This window comes from Lithobates pipiens, unplaced genomic scaffold (assembly GCF_037356315.1).
Source record: "Lithobates pipiens isolate NorthernLeopardFrog02 unplaced genomic scaffold, aLitPip1_a1.2 Scaffold_1, whole genome shotgun sequence".
NCBI lineage: Eukaryota > Metazoa > Chordata > Amphibia > Anura > Ranidae > Lithobates > Lithobates pipiens.
This window is the reverse complement of record NW_027507685.1, coordinates 160628765-160642484: the sequence shown is the minus strand read 5'-3', so window position 1 is coordinate 160642484 and position 13720 is coordinate 160628765. Positions and strand designations below refer to the sequence as shown.

Sequence of the window (13720 nt, the reverse complement as noted above, 5' to 3'; positions counted from 1 at the left end):
AGGGTGTACTGTAAACCTTTGTTCAGTAGAATTTGCACTATGTTGCACAATTTCTAGATGCAGCCTGCTTTTTTGTTTATTACATTCCAGATGCATTTCTTCTTGTATTTCCGTTAATGGCCTCACATTGTAAACACATGGCAAGCACAGAGCTTGGATTTTGACATGCATCTACTACACCTTGTATAATCAAACTTTATTTACAAGTCACAACTGCTGATCAAATGCATTAAAATCAAAAGCATCATAACCACCATCACAGATGTGCTGTAGACATGCCAGACACAAACACATCTTAAACTCTATCCTTTTTCCCCTGAATGCACTTGAAAGGAAACCTGCCAGGATAGAAACTTGTAGCTGCCGTATTCATTTTTCCTTCACTACTTGGTAAATCACAGACCCAGAACAATACTGTGCATCTCATGTTTCCCAACACGAAGCAGTGAACAAGGAAAAAGGCAGCTCTGTAGTAAGCACCTTCTTAAACAAGTGAGCAGTGGCAGCTTTTTGTTTCTGTGCTCACATATTCTGGTAAAGAATGTGTTCTCAAAGGAAAATTTTGCTTGCTTCTGAATTTGATGTCATTTATAAGTGGGACAGACTCAACTGGTATTGGCAATGGTAATGCATGCATGACGCAAAGACACCCAGGAAAAGTCAAAGCAGGTTTGTTCAACAAGGCAGCAAAGTTTCAGTGCAGGAGGACTTCGTACAGCAAGTCCACAGCATAATCAAAACACCTACGTATCCAAGCCACTAACTACATACAGCGCATGTAACAGTTTTAGTGTTTTGTCAGCACTCAGACTTTTCACCTAGCAGCATTCTCACACCAGAGAGAGCAGGGACACAAGAGAAAAAGCTTTGGCAGTCCTCAGTCATCTTGCATTTATAAAGGCCCTTAGCACCAACTAATAATGAAATCTGTCTGTCTGGAAAAATGTGCTACTAGGAATTGTCTGTACCATTGTCTGCAGACCTCTGAGACAGAATCGTATCAAGGCACAGATCTGGGGAAGAGTACATACATATTTCTGCAGCATTGAAGGTCCCAACGAGCACAGTGGCCTTCATTATCCATAAATGGAAGAAGTTTGGAACACCAGGACTCTTCCTTGAGCGGCCCGTCTGGCAAAACTGAGTGATCAGGGAGAAGGGCTTTAGTCAGGGAGGTGATGAAGAACCTGATGGTCACTCTGACAGAGCTTCAGCGTTTCTCTGTGGAGAGAGGAGAACCTTCCAGAAAAACAACCATCTCTGCAGCACTCCACCAATCAGGCATGTATGGTAGAATGGCCAGTTGGAAGCCACTCCTCAGTAAAAAGGCACCTGAAGGAATCTCACACCATGAGAATTAAAATTTTCTGGTCTGAGGAAACAAAGATTGAACTCTTTGGCCTGAATGGCAAGCATCATGTCTGGAGGAAACCAGGCACCGCTCATTTCCTGGCCAATATCATCCCTACAGTGAAGCATGGTAGGAACTGGGAGACTAGTCAGGATCGAGGGAAAGATAAATGCAGCAACGTACAGAAATGCTTGGTGAAAACCTGCTCCTATGGACCTCAGACTGGGGCGAAGGTTCATCTTCCAACAGGACAACATCCCTAAGCACACAGCCAAGATAACAAAGGAGTGGCTGCGGCACAACTTTGTTAATGTCCCTGAATGGCCCACCCAAATCCCAGACTTGAACCTGATTGCACATCTCTGGAGAGATATAAAAATGGCTGTGCACCAATGCTCCCCATCCATCCCGATGGAGCTTGAGAGGTCTTGCACAAGAAGAATGGGAGAAACTGCCAAAAATAGGTGTGCCAAGCTTGTAGCATCATACACAAAAAGACTTGAGGCTGTAATTGGTGCAGACGGTGCCTCAACAAAGTATTGAGAAAAGTCTGTGAATACTTATTCACATGGTTTTTTATTTTTAATAAATTTGCACATATTTGAACCCAACGTCTTTCACATTGTCATTTTGGGGTATTGTTTGTAGAATTGTGAAGAAAATAATGAATTTAATCAATTTTGGAATAAGGCTGTAACATAACTAAATGTGGCAAAAAGAAAAGCTCCGTGAATTCTTTCTGGATGCACTGTATTTGTCATAGTTTTGATGATTTGCGACATTTCACTGTATCTCCATCCCTGTGAGGCATTTTTATCTCTCCTTTTTTTTTTTTTTCAGAAAGTTATGATGTTTCTTTTTCTTTTGCTCTTTGTATTGTTGAAAATTCAATTAAAATGTATTGGGGGAAACAAAAGATACATGCAGTTGTCTTTTGGGGCCCATGTCCTCAGCTAATCAATCCTAGCTTCCTTCCTTTCTCTCCTGGCCATGCCTGCACATTACAGCTAAATAGAAGTCCATGGAACTTGCTTTGTCTCCTTGCTGGGAGGATGCAGTAGATAAGCATATACAGTATATGTATTATATCTATGACACACTTTAAAGTGGAGTTCCACCCCCCATAAAAAAAAAATGTATTAATGTGCTTAAAAAAAACAAAAACAAAAAAAAACATTTGGAGAATTATTTTTTTTTACTCACCTCTAAATGTCTGTTGCTAGGGGGTCTCTCGTAGTCTGCCTCCTTTGGCGCCTGGGCTCCTGACGTCACTTCCCTCGGATCAGGAAGGAAAATCACCTCTCCTCCCCCTCTCCAGGCGATCATCTGGGACACATGACAGGTCCCAGATGATTGTGCGGCCAGTCACGGTGAGCGGCTCACGCATGCGCAGTAAGTGCCCGGCTGTGAAGCTGTGCCCACAGTTAAAATTCTGGCACCGCCTAGTGGAGGGGGAGACCAGCGGGGCTTCGATCCCCTGCATCGCGGGACCCTGGGACAGGTAAGTGTCCGATTATTAGAAGTCAGCAGCTGTAGTATTTGTAGCTACTGACTTTTTTTTTGTGGAAACTCCGCTTTAAATATGAACCTCCTATTTCTATATAAATAAATATCTTATGATCATCTGTATCAAGAAGGTAGACAAGCCCCTTTAGGCTTCTATGGGGTTGTATAATGTGCAGGCACAGCCAGGAGGGGAAGGACTTGCTTGATGTCAACAACCACCAGAGGCCACGAGCGTTAGATCTCGGCAGTATACCATAAAATCTGTGGAGGGTTAGTGTGGGATTGATTAGCTGATGACACAGGAGCAAGGTCTGAAAGTGCACTTTTTCTTTAACTTGCATATTTTGCTTCTTTTTCTATGTGTCGCAGTACATTTTGTCATCATGTTCTGTTTGCAGTATTTCATCCACCTTTCATTCAGTTGCACAATTCAGTGAAAAACCATTGTACAGCAATGTACAATAAATTCTTCATAAACAGATTTCAAAGGCAATCTGTATTCCCCTGAAATAACCTTCATAAAAGACTTGAATGGGACTGCAGCCTATTTGAAACCATTTTGTGTTGTACAACTTCACTCCTTAAAGTACTCTGCTGTAGTCTACAATAGCATTATCAGACAACTTCCTTTCCATATTTTTTTTATTTCTTTTAAACTTAGAACTTGCAAATTAGAAAATGTGACTGCTCCAGGAAGAGTCCATTCCCTAGTACAGCCTTCTCCGTACCAGCTTGTCCTAGCCTTCTCCTTTGAGAATGTCTAATTACTCTCTGTGCTAGCCAAGCTCTTTCGCCATTCCCTATTTAATTTTTATGTAGAAGAATACTATAGATCAGGGGTGTCAAACTCAATTTCATTGTGGGCCAATGTATCTACTCGTTATCATATTAAATAATTGCCCCTGTATTTAATTATTACTTTTTTTTTTGTAATAACTTAAGACTTAAACTGTGAAGGGCAGGTGCAGACCGGCATTGGAGCCCACTCACTCCTGTAGCAGGTCATGCAAGTCAGAAAAGGATGGTCACACACCACTGGCAGTCATCCCCATGAAACCTTTTTGGAGACTGGTCAGACAGAACATGGTTCTGCCTTGGTGTTCTGTGTGAGCAGTCTCCAATAGATTTTCTTGTGGATGATGCCAGTGGTGTGCAACTCTCCATTTTAACTGGCGTAGAATTGTATTTTTCTTATAATAGTTATAATTAAATTAATAATTATAAGCAGATTTCCATAGCACCCCACCCCCCTTACATCAGGTATCAAGAGCCACCCCCACCATCAGAAGTCAAAAGTCCTCCACCCTCCCTTACATCGCAATGCACCTTCCTTGTGCTGCTGTTGTGAAGAATCTTGGGGCAGATCTGAGGAGCAGAATGTGCAGGGTCTGGAGGAGGGCTGGAGTCGGCTGCTGCAGTCTGCTGAATGCTGAGACCAGGGGATGCAGAGACAAAGGGGTGCAGGATCTCTAGGAAGAGTTATGTTCTTTCTGCTGCCAACTGCTGAGATGGGGGTGGGGGTCAGAGTTGAGCCTCTCCTCATCTGCACAGAGAAGCACGGGATCTGGCAAAAGAGTTCTCTCCTCCTCTCTCCTGCAGACTGCTGGGTCATGGTCGGGGTGGACACAAGGGGGGTGCCCCAGCTGCAGGAGAGGTGCGAGGGCCATATGAAATGGACTGGAGGGTTGGATTCAGCCTGTGGGCCTTGTGTTTGGCGCATATGCTTTTTTTTTCCTAAAACGATTAAGACAACCTAGGACATTATCCATCATAGTCCCTCAAGAAGATTGGATCTCTTTTCAATGAAGCCTCTTTATAGGAAGAAATAGAAACTGCACAGATAATAAAACACTTCTATTTCCTAATGCTATGGAGAAGTAGCAATACCAAACAGTACAACATATTATTATGCCCAGCAAACATTCCCATTGTCCAAAATACAATCATGGTGCTGATGGCATTTCCTCTACTTTAGTAACTGTCTGCCCAAATAGGTGCCATGGGCAGAGCACTGTATTGAGTGTCTGCAGGACCCTGACGCTGAACCTGGGATCAATATTTAGGCTGGTAATTCACTTACGTATCCACAGTTTTTCAAAGTATTTCCTAAATACACGTCATTTTTATATGCTATGCATGCTAGCTCATTATGTCTTGCAGGTCTTTTTTTTTTTTTCTTGTTCATGTGGGTTTACAGCCACTTTAAGTGAATCATTCCATGCTTTACCGTGTACAATTCCTTTTGCTATTATTTCCTAACCCTTTAGCTATAAATCAGTAACTGAGCATAAGAGAGGCAAGCCCTTTATTGTGTCGTCTCTATTGTCACCACTTTCTAGCAATCCTTAGATAGCAGGTGTGAAAACTATTGGAATTATTATTTATTTTTTTACTATTTAATTTCACTTCTTTTAACCCTCCCTTCTCCATTGACTTCTGCATTGACTTGAAATCTCTTCCTATAGAAAAACAAAGTTAGAGAATGATAACATCATTGTATCCAAGCTGAGTGAATGAGTTTTTTCGTTTTTTCGAGTTTTGACAGCTGCTATTTAGAGGATTGATAGAGAGCTGTGACAATACTTGCCTGAGTCCTGTATGGATCCAGTCCTGGTCTCACAGGGCAGAGCGGGAGGCATTGGCTCCTGCTGCTGTCAATCAGATCCAGGTAGGAGGAAGCATGGAGCGGGGCCAAGCCACGCTTTATGCATCTATAAAAATGTACAGCCCTTTCTGTTAAAAAATAAAACAAAATTTACAGCCCGGATTGGGATCTAGCCTGCACATCTGCTCCCATAGCAAGTGGCTTGCTATGGAGGCAGACACAGAAGAGAAGGAGACAAGAGTGCTGGCAAGGGACCCCAGAAGAGTAGGTTTGAGGGCCGCTCTGTGCAATACAGTACACAGAGCAGGTAAGTATGAATCTTTTTTATTTATTTTAGGTAAAAACTTTGGGGACTTTTCAATCACTTTATATTCACTAGATTTACAACATTTGATTTGAATATGTTTAATCTATGCTATCCACATTTTATGCAGTCCATAAATCATAAATTCAATTATAAAACTGAGCCTTACAATGTATGTCATTCTGAACAGTTATTTTTTATTTCTTTGCAGGAAGTCTTGAATACCGTCCCCAAATTCTGCTTTCCATTCTCTTTAGACAGGTAAACGCTTTATAAATATTATACCTTTATCATCTGTTCAGTGTTAAATGGTTAGCTGTGATTTATAAGTGGCTAGAAAATGTCTGTACATTTTTAACACATGAAATACAATTTCTAAAATTGAACTTTCTTGAAAGTTAACTTTGGACTAATATTATTGCACTGCTGTTGCCCATACAAAGCGTCCTTCTGTTTTCCAGTACTTTTTGCTCCTAATCAACCTGATTATATTTTCAGTAATGCAACAGCAATTCTTGTGACGATGAGATCTGTAGATTCAAGATTTTAGTTAAATTGTATGTGCATGTTTTTGTGCCTATAGTAAGTATCAGCATTCATGTCAGTATCAGTGAAAGTATCTGTGTGTTTTAGGTTGGATAAAAAAGGGTTTTATATATTTTACCATTGTAATCTCCTATTGAATATATGCCTATAGTGTTCCTAAAAAAAAAAGAAAAAAAAAAAAAAGCACACAGACTGTATTTATTTGAAGAGGCATATGCCCTGCTTTGCTCAAATAGCAATGCAGAGTCTGCCTGTGAGGATGAAGCATTTGTCACAAGTGATTGTGAGAGTGTCACATCAGACAAAAGACGGTTCTGCCTATAGATACTTTTCTGTGGATACCAACAGAATCATTCACCCCACAAATCCCACATATTCCACATTTACAGTTACATCAGACAAAATCTTAACTGTGACAAATTTTAGTCCAGTTGATTGTTTTTCAAGGTGTTTGTTAGTGACAAGCTCTTAGGCCGCGTACACACGGGCGGACTGTCCGCCCAACTAGGTTCGTCAAACAGTTTGACAAACAGTCCGTTCAAAATTAGCATGAACGGACTTGACCAGACACGACGAACGAACAGTCCGCTGAAAACTTGCGCGATGACGTGAACGGCACGTACGACGGGACGAGAAATTCGGCGTCCGATACACTGCAATGCAACCTTCGCCGTGTAAATTCTTTCTGAGCATGCGCGAGACTTAGTTTGCCGAACAAGCCTACACACGAGCGGACTGTCCGCTCAAACCAAGTTTCAAATTGCCTGATCACATGACACTTTTGAGGGGTGTGGCCTCCTTTCTCAAATGTGTCATCCTGAATATGGACTTAAAGGGGTTGTGAACCTTCATATTTTCACTTTAATGCATCCTATGAATTAAAGTGAAAAAACACCCGGCAGAAGATGGGTACACTGAAGTCATAAAGGGATGGACATGGTCAGCAACAATACTCGGGTAGACCGTGGCATTTAAATGATGCTCAATTGCTACTAAGGGGCCTAAAATATCCCCCACACCATTACACCTCCGCTACCAGCCTGAACTATTGATACAAAGCAGTATGGATCCATGCTTTCATGTTGTTTATGCCAAATTCTGACCCTACCACCTGAATGTTGCAGCTGAAATCAACACTCATCAGACCAGGTTGCTCTTTACCAATCGAGCCTGTCCACATTTTAGCCACACTTTCCTGTTCTTAGCTGACAGGAGTGGCACCCAGTGTGGTCTTCTGCTGCTGTAGTCCATCTGCTGCAAGGTACGATGTGTTGTGCATTCAGGTGATAGTATTCTGCATACCTTGGTTGTAACGAGTGGTTATTTGAGTTACAGTTGCCTTTCTATTATCTCGAACCAGTCTGCCCATTCTCCTCTGACCTCAGTAAGGCATTTTCTTCCACACAACTCCCACCCACTGAATATTTTCTCTTTTTCGAACCATTCTCTGTAAACCCTAGAGATGGTTGTGCATGAAAATACTCAAATACTCAGACCAGCCCGTCTGACATCCACAACCATGCCACGTTCAATGTCACTGAAATCCCCTTTCTGATGCTCTGTTTGAACTTCAGCAAGTTATCTTCACCACATCTAGATGCCTAAATGCATTGAGTTGTTGCTATGTGATTGGCTGATTAGCAATTTGTGTTACCAAGCAATTGAACAGATGTAACTAATAAAGTGGCCAGTAAGCGTATAATAAAACAATTTCAATGGTATATTTAAAAGAGAAGTTCATTGTTTTTTTTTTACACTTGGAAGTAGTGTTTTTTTTATTTTTTTATTGCTATAATGACATAATGTGAACGAATAACGAGGGAGAACAGTTATTTGAAGGTATTATGACATCTGGGACCTAGAGACATTTACATGCTCCACTATCCTATCATCAATTTTTATTTACTCTTCACTAGAGTTGCACTTTCTATTGCAGTTGTACTATATATTCCCACCATGATCTACAGTTGGATATTGTAGTTCAACAGCTTCTGGAAAGCCAAAGGTTTCCAAAGACTGGAATACACAGTTTTTTTGGATGTCTTTTAAACATTTTACGAGCGTTGCTCAAGTGTTTTTGCACATGGATCAAGCTTCAGGTTTTTGTTTCCTGGGCTGGGCAAGGAGAGAAGAGTAAGGATGAGTGGCATGGGCATGCACTGCAGCTGCATGTATACATGCAGCTTTGGGGCAGGGATTGCCTCGACCACATTAGATTGGCACACTATAGATAACAGCTTCATGGCAGGATAGCTCAGGTGAGTTTCTGGCTAGGATCAAACAGTGCCTGAGCTCAGCCCTAGAGGAGGGCAGTTCTCAGGGGTTGAACACACTTTGAGCCTCCGATTCCATTTAATGTTCTATTGTTTCTAAGGAAAACTGGCTTTAAGTACCACTAAATACTTGAAAGCAGAAATACAAGAATGCCTTGCATAGTTATTGTGCTAGCTGCTGAGTTTTATAGGATGTGGGATAGATTTTGTTTAACTAGGTACTGGACTATGTTCATGGGGCTTGGCTTCTATTTAAATAAGATTTTACATTTTTCATAGCGATTGTGTTTCTCTACATTGTGATGTTTGGCTGAAGTTCTGTTTTTTTTTCCATATAATATATTTACGTTTTTTATTACCATTCTTCAGTGTTTGTTTTGTTTCTGATTTAGTAAATACAAATTCATACATGTGTTTATTTCATATAATAGAGACAAATCCAGCAATGCTTTACAAAGTACATAGAACCAGGTTTATTGGACTGTTTCCGTTAAGTTGATCATACACCACACAATCTGATTGTGCAAACTTCTTTAGATCTACCATACTATGTAGTGCACGGGCTGGTTTTATTTGCGGCAGATTGCATGGATTGTCCAGCTGTGACCTCCATATTACATGGCATTTGTAAATCTAAAAGAGATTTTACAATCGGATTTTATAGTGGATGGCAAGCTTTATAGTAAAGTGTCTGTAGTAGACTTGCACACATAAACTAGTACTGTTTTCAGTGAAAGCTGCTAAATCTGTGGGGGTGTTTAGGGGATGTGAGAATGTCTTTTTGACCTCCAAAAGATTTTCCCTTATTCATGACCAGGCCATTTTTCCGATATGGCACTGCGTTACTTTAACTGGCAACGTTGTATCAAAATAAAATGTCCTTTTTTCCCCTCAAATAGAGATTTCTTTTGGTGGTATTTGATCACCTGCGGTTTTTATGTTTTGCGCTATAAACAAAATAAGACAGACAATTAAAAAAAAATATATATATATATATATTACTTTCTGCTGTAAAACCTTTCTAATAAAAAATTGAAAAAAATATAGTTTCTTCATAAATTTAGGTCAATATGTATTCTGCTACATATTTTTGGTACAAAATAATCCAAATAAGTGTATATTGATTGGTTTGCGCAAAAGTTATAGTATCTATAAACTATGGGATATTTCTATTTTTTATTACTAGCAATGGCGGCGATGACTGCGATATTACAGTGGACATTCTGACACTGACACTTTTTGGGGACCAGTGACACTAATACAGTGATAAGTACTAAAAAAAATGCACTGTCACTGTGGGCAGGGTTTAACATCAAGGGCGATCAAAGGGTTAACTGTGTGCCTAACCTGTGATTTACTATTCTTAGGGTGCTTTTACTAGGATAATAGATGAAATATTTTCCCTGCTTTGCAGGGACATACATTTCATCTCTCTTCTGCCAGAACAGCGATCTGCCTTGTTTACATGACTAGACCGCTGTTCTGCCTCTCTGCATGATGATCGTAGGTGCTGGTGAACATCGAGTCTGCCGTATCCACCAATTGGCCCACTGTGTGCAATCACAGCGGGAACGAGGCGGAAGAGTCTCATCATGTACATATACATAGTCATAGTAGGTAAGGTTGAAAAAAGACACGAGTCCATCAAGTCCAACCTATGTGTGTGATTATATGTCAGTATTACATTGTATATCCCTGTATGTTGTGGCCGTTCAGGTGCTTATCTAATCGTTTCTTTAAACTATCAATGCCCCTCGCTGAGACCACCGCCTGTGGAAGTGAATTCCACATCCTTGCCGCTCTTACAGTAAAGAACCTTCTAGGTAGTTTAAGGTTAAACCTCTTTTCTTCTAATGTTAATGAGTGGCCACAAGTCTTGTTAAACTCCCTAAAAAAGTTTTATCCCTATTGTGGGGTCACCAGTATGGTATTTGTATATTGAAATCATATCCTCTCTCAAGCGTCTTCTCCAGAGAGAATAAGTTCAGTGCTCACAACCTTTCCTCATACCTAATATCCTCCAGAACCTTTATCAGCTTTGTTGCCCTTCTTTGTACTCCATTTCCAGTACATTCTTTCTGAATTTTTATAAAATGTATTGCTGCCACAAGGAAGGGTAAACATGTTAAATGCACATAATATAACTGGATACTAATATTTATAGGTAAAGTTGATCCAGGGAATATCTGATTCCCTGTTAGGGGATCAGGAAGGATTTTTTTCCCCTCACAGGAGCAAATAGGATCATGCTTTATTTATTTATTTTTTGCTTTCCTCTGGATCAGCTGTGTAGTTATAGGATCGTATATATGAAGGATTTCTCTGTAGCAATAGGCATATGCTATTAGCCGGTTGGTCGCTCAGGTCTCCTAGTAGGGCGGGAGAGCCCAGGCAAGCAGCGAAAGGTGGTGGGAGGGGGGAATTTTTCCCTCCTGCTGCTTGTAAAAGCAATCCAGCAGCTAGTTACCTGCTAGGATTGCTTTTACAATAGCCGACCGCTGGCTTCAAAAAATGGTAACGGGGTGATGACTTCAGATGCCTGCAGCTGCAGGCATCATCCCAGTATAACCACTTGATAAAATATAAAGTTTGGGTTATGTTGATTGTGTTGCAAACATGTCAAGTAGGGGTGCGCATTTTCATTGGTCTCACAATTCGATTTGATTATCCTGTCCACGACTCGATTCGATTCCACAATGCTTCACAATTACTGCGCATGTTTTTTTATCCAAAAATTCAAGCAGTCAGAAGAACTACATTTTTTTTTATTTGCTCTTAGTGCAGTATCCTATTTGGGGAGGGTGGTTTTCATATCCCAAAAGAGGCCTACAAGTTATTCACTTTCATTACAGAGAACAAAGTTCTGAGCAGTGGAGGATGGAATGGTGGGATGGATGGGATCAGGGCAGAGGGAAGGATGGTATCAGTAGCAGAGGGATAGTGGATTGAAGGGATCAGTGGCATAGGGATGGTGGGATGAATGGGATCAGTGGCAGAGGGATGGTGGGATGTATGGAATCAGGGCAGAGTGATATTGAGACAGATGGGATCAGTGATAGATGGATCGGATCAGGGCAGAAGGATGGATGAGATCAGTGGCATGGGGATGGTGGGATGGATGAGATCAGTAGCATAGGAATGGTGGAATGGATGGGATCAGTGGCAGAGGGATGGTGGGAGTGATGGGATAAGGCAGAGGGATGGTTGAGGTCAGGGGCAGATGGATGGAGGGATGGTTGAATCAGGGGCAGAGGGATGGTGGGATGGATGTGATCAAGAGGAGGGATGGTGGAATAAACAGGATTAGGCAGAGGGATGGTGGGATGGATAGAATCAGGCATTGGGATGGTGCGATCAAGGGCAGAGGGATGGATTGGATCAGGCAGAGGGCTGTTTGGTGGGATGGGTGGGATTTGGGGCAGAGGGGTGGTGGGGTGGATAGGATCAGGCAGAGGGCTGTTGGTGGGATGGATAGGATCATGCAAAGGCATGGTGGTGGGATAGATGGGATCAGGCAGAGGCATAGTGGTGGGATGAATTGGATCAGGCAGTGGGATGGTGGTGGGATGGATAGGATCAGGCAGTGGAATGGATGGGATCAGGCAGAGGCATGGTGGTGGGATGGATGGGATCAGGCAGAGGCATGGTGGTGGGATGGATGGGATCAGGCAGAGGCATGGTGGTGGGATGGATGGGATCAGGCAGAGGCATGGTGGTGGGATGGATGGGATCAGGCTGAGGCATGGTGGTGGGATGGATGGGATCAGGCTGAGGCATGGTGGTGGGATGGATGGGATCAGGCTGAGGCATGGTGGTGGGGGGGAATGTAACAAGTGACACTGGCACCCACCTGCTCTCCGTGTCAGTCGATTCCTCCTCCTCCATGCTCTGTGTTGCTACCTCTCTTTCCCTTCCGGGGGTCTTCAGTGATGCCTCTCCTGAAGTCGGGTCTCCTCGAGTGCCTCCCCTTCACTCTACTGGCTGTCAGCTGAATATCTGCTTCAGTGAAGGAGAAGGGGCTTTATTCACTAGGCAGGCTCTGCCTTTGTGTGTCCCCAGGAGAGGCAGAGCACCGCACGGAGCGTCACATGACATCATCGGAGATCGATTCTGCCGACTCTGTCTGAATCACGATGCATTGATGCTGCGATTATATTCAACACCCCTAATGTCAAGTCCTAAAATTGTTTGTGCCCATGACATTGCAAAAAAGAATGGTACTAAATAATGTCCATAGTCAACACTATTAGGCCGCACACTACACAGTTTTCTTTATCGTACATCACAGGACACAGAGCACCATAGTAATCACTATGTGGGTATATATCAGGTGATGGACACTGGTATACCCAATACAGGAAGTTCACTCCCTATATAACCCCCCCTCCTGCCAGGAGTACCTCAGTTTTTTTGCCATTGTCTAAGGTGTTGGTCACGAGTGAAGATCGCTGGAGGGATCCTTGCTTGATTTAAACAGCCTCCATAGACCGGATCCATCCAAAGTGCCACTAAGGCCAAGGTGGATGGTACTCGGGCCTCGTATATGAAGCACAAGGTTTTGCCTGTAACGCTTCTCCTTGCAGGGCTGGACCCTGGGACCCAGGGCTTTTTGGTCATGCTTACATTACCTAAAGTTTTTCCTTGCGGGCCGCTAATACAGGTCCAAGGGAGTGGAACCCCGATAAAAAGGGACCTGGCCCTTGAAGGTTTGCTAACACAGCCTGCCGTGATGGGTGAAGTTTGGATCTGTCTATCACAGCAGTATCCTGCGGCGAGGATAAGGTAAGGGAAGAAGCCTAGGAACCGTAAAAAGTCCACCTATGGTTTTCTTCTTCCATGAGTAAAATGTTGTCATGCTTTAAAGTCTCCACTAGAGGGAGTAAATGCACATACCTTGGTACGTTGCTTCTCAGTCACCTCAGTGTCCAGCTAAAAACAGCATGAGTGTGGTCTCAGCAGCCAGGGGGGATTCCTACTCTTGAACAAAGTTTGCAGCATGTTCTTCTCCCCCCTGGGGGAACTAAGGGACTGTGAGGTACAACAGCAGCTTGGGGGTGAAGGCGGCTACCCTATGTTTGTATTTATTCCCCACAGTAGTCATAAAGCAAAGCTTTTATTACAGCCTCCCCTCTTGC

General features: G+C 42.5%; 1 protein-coding gene across 4 annotated transcripts in view; it reads left to right on the top strand.

The window, feature by feature from the left end:
• Positions 1-13720, top strand: part of DENND1A (DENN domain containing 1A) — a 1535852-nt gene that overhangs the window by 438672 nt on the left and 1083460 nt on the right. For all 4 annotated transcript variants that reach the window (XM_077478826.1, XM_077478827.1, XM_077478824.1 and 1 more), the window contains exon 4: positions 5978-6027. In XM_077478826.1, the coding sequence (XP_077334952.1) occupies positions 5978-6027 (50 nt within the window). The remainder of the gene's footprint in view (positions 1-5977; positions 6028-13720) is intronic.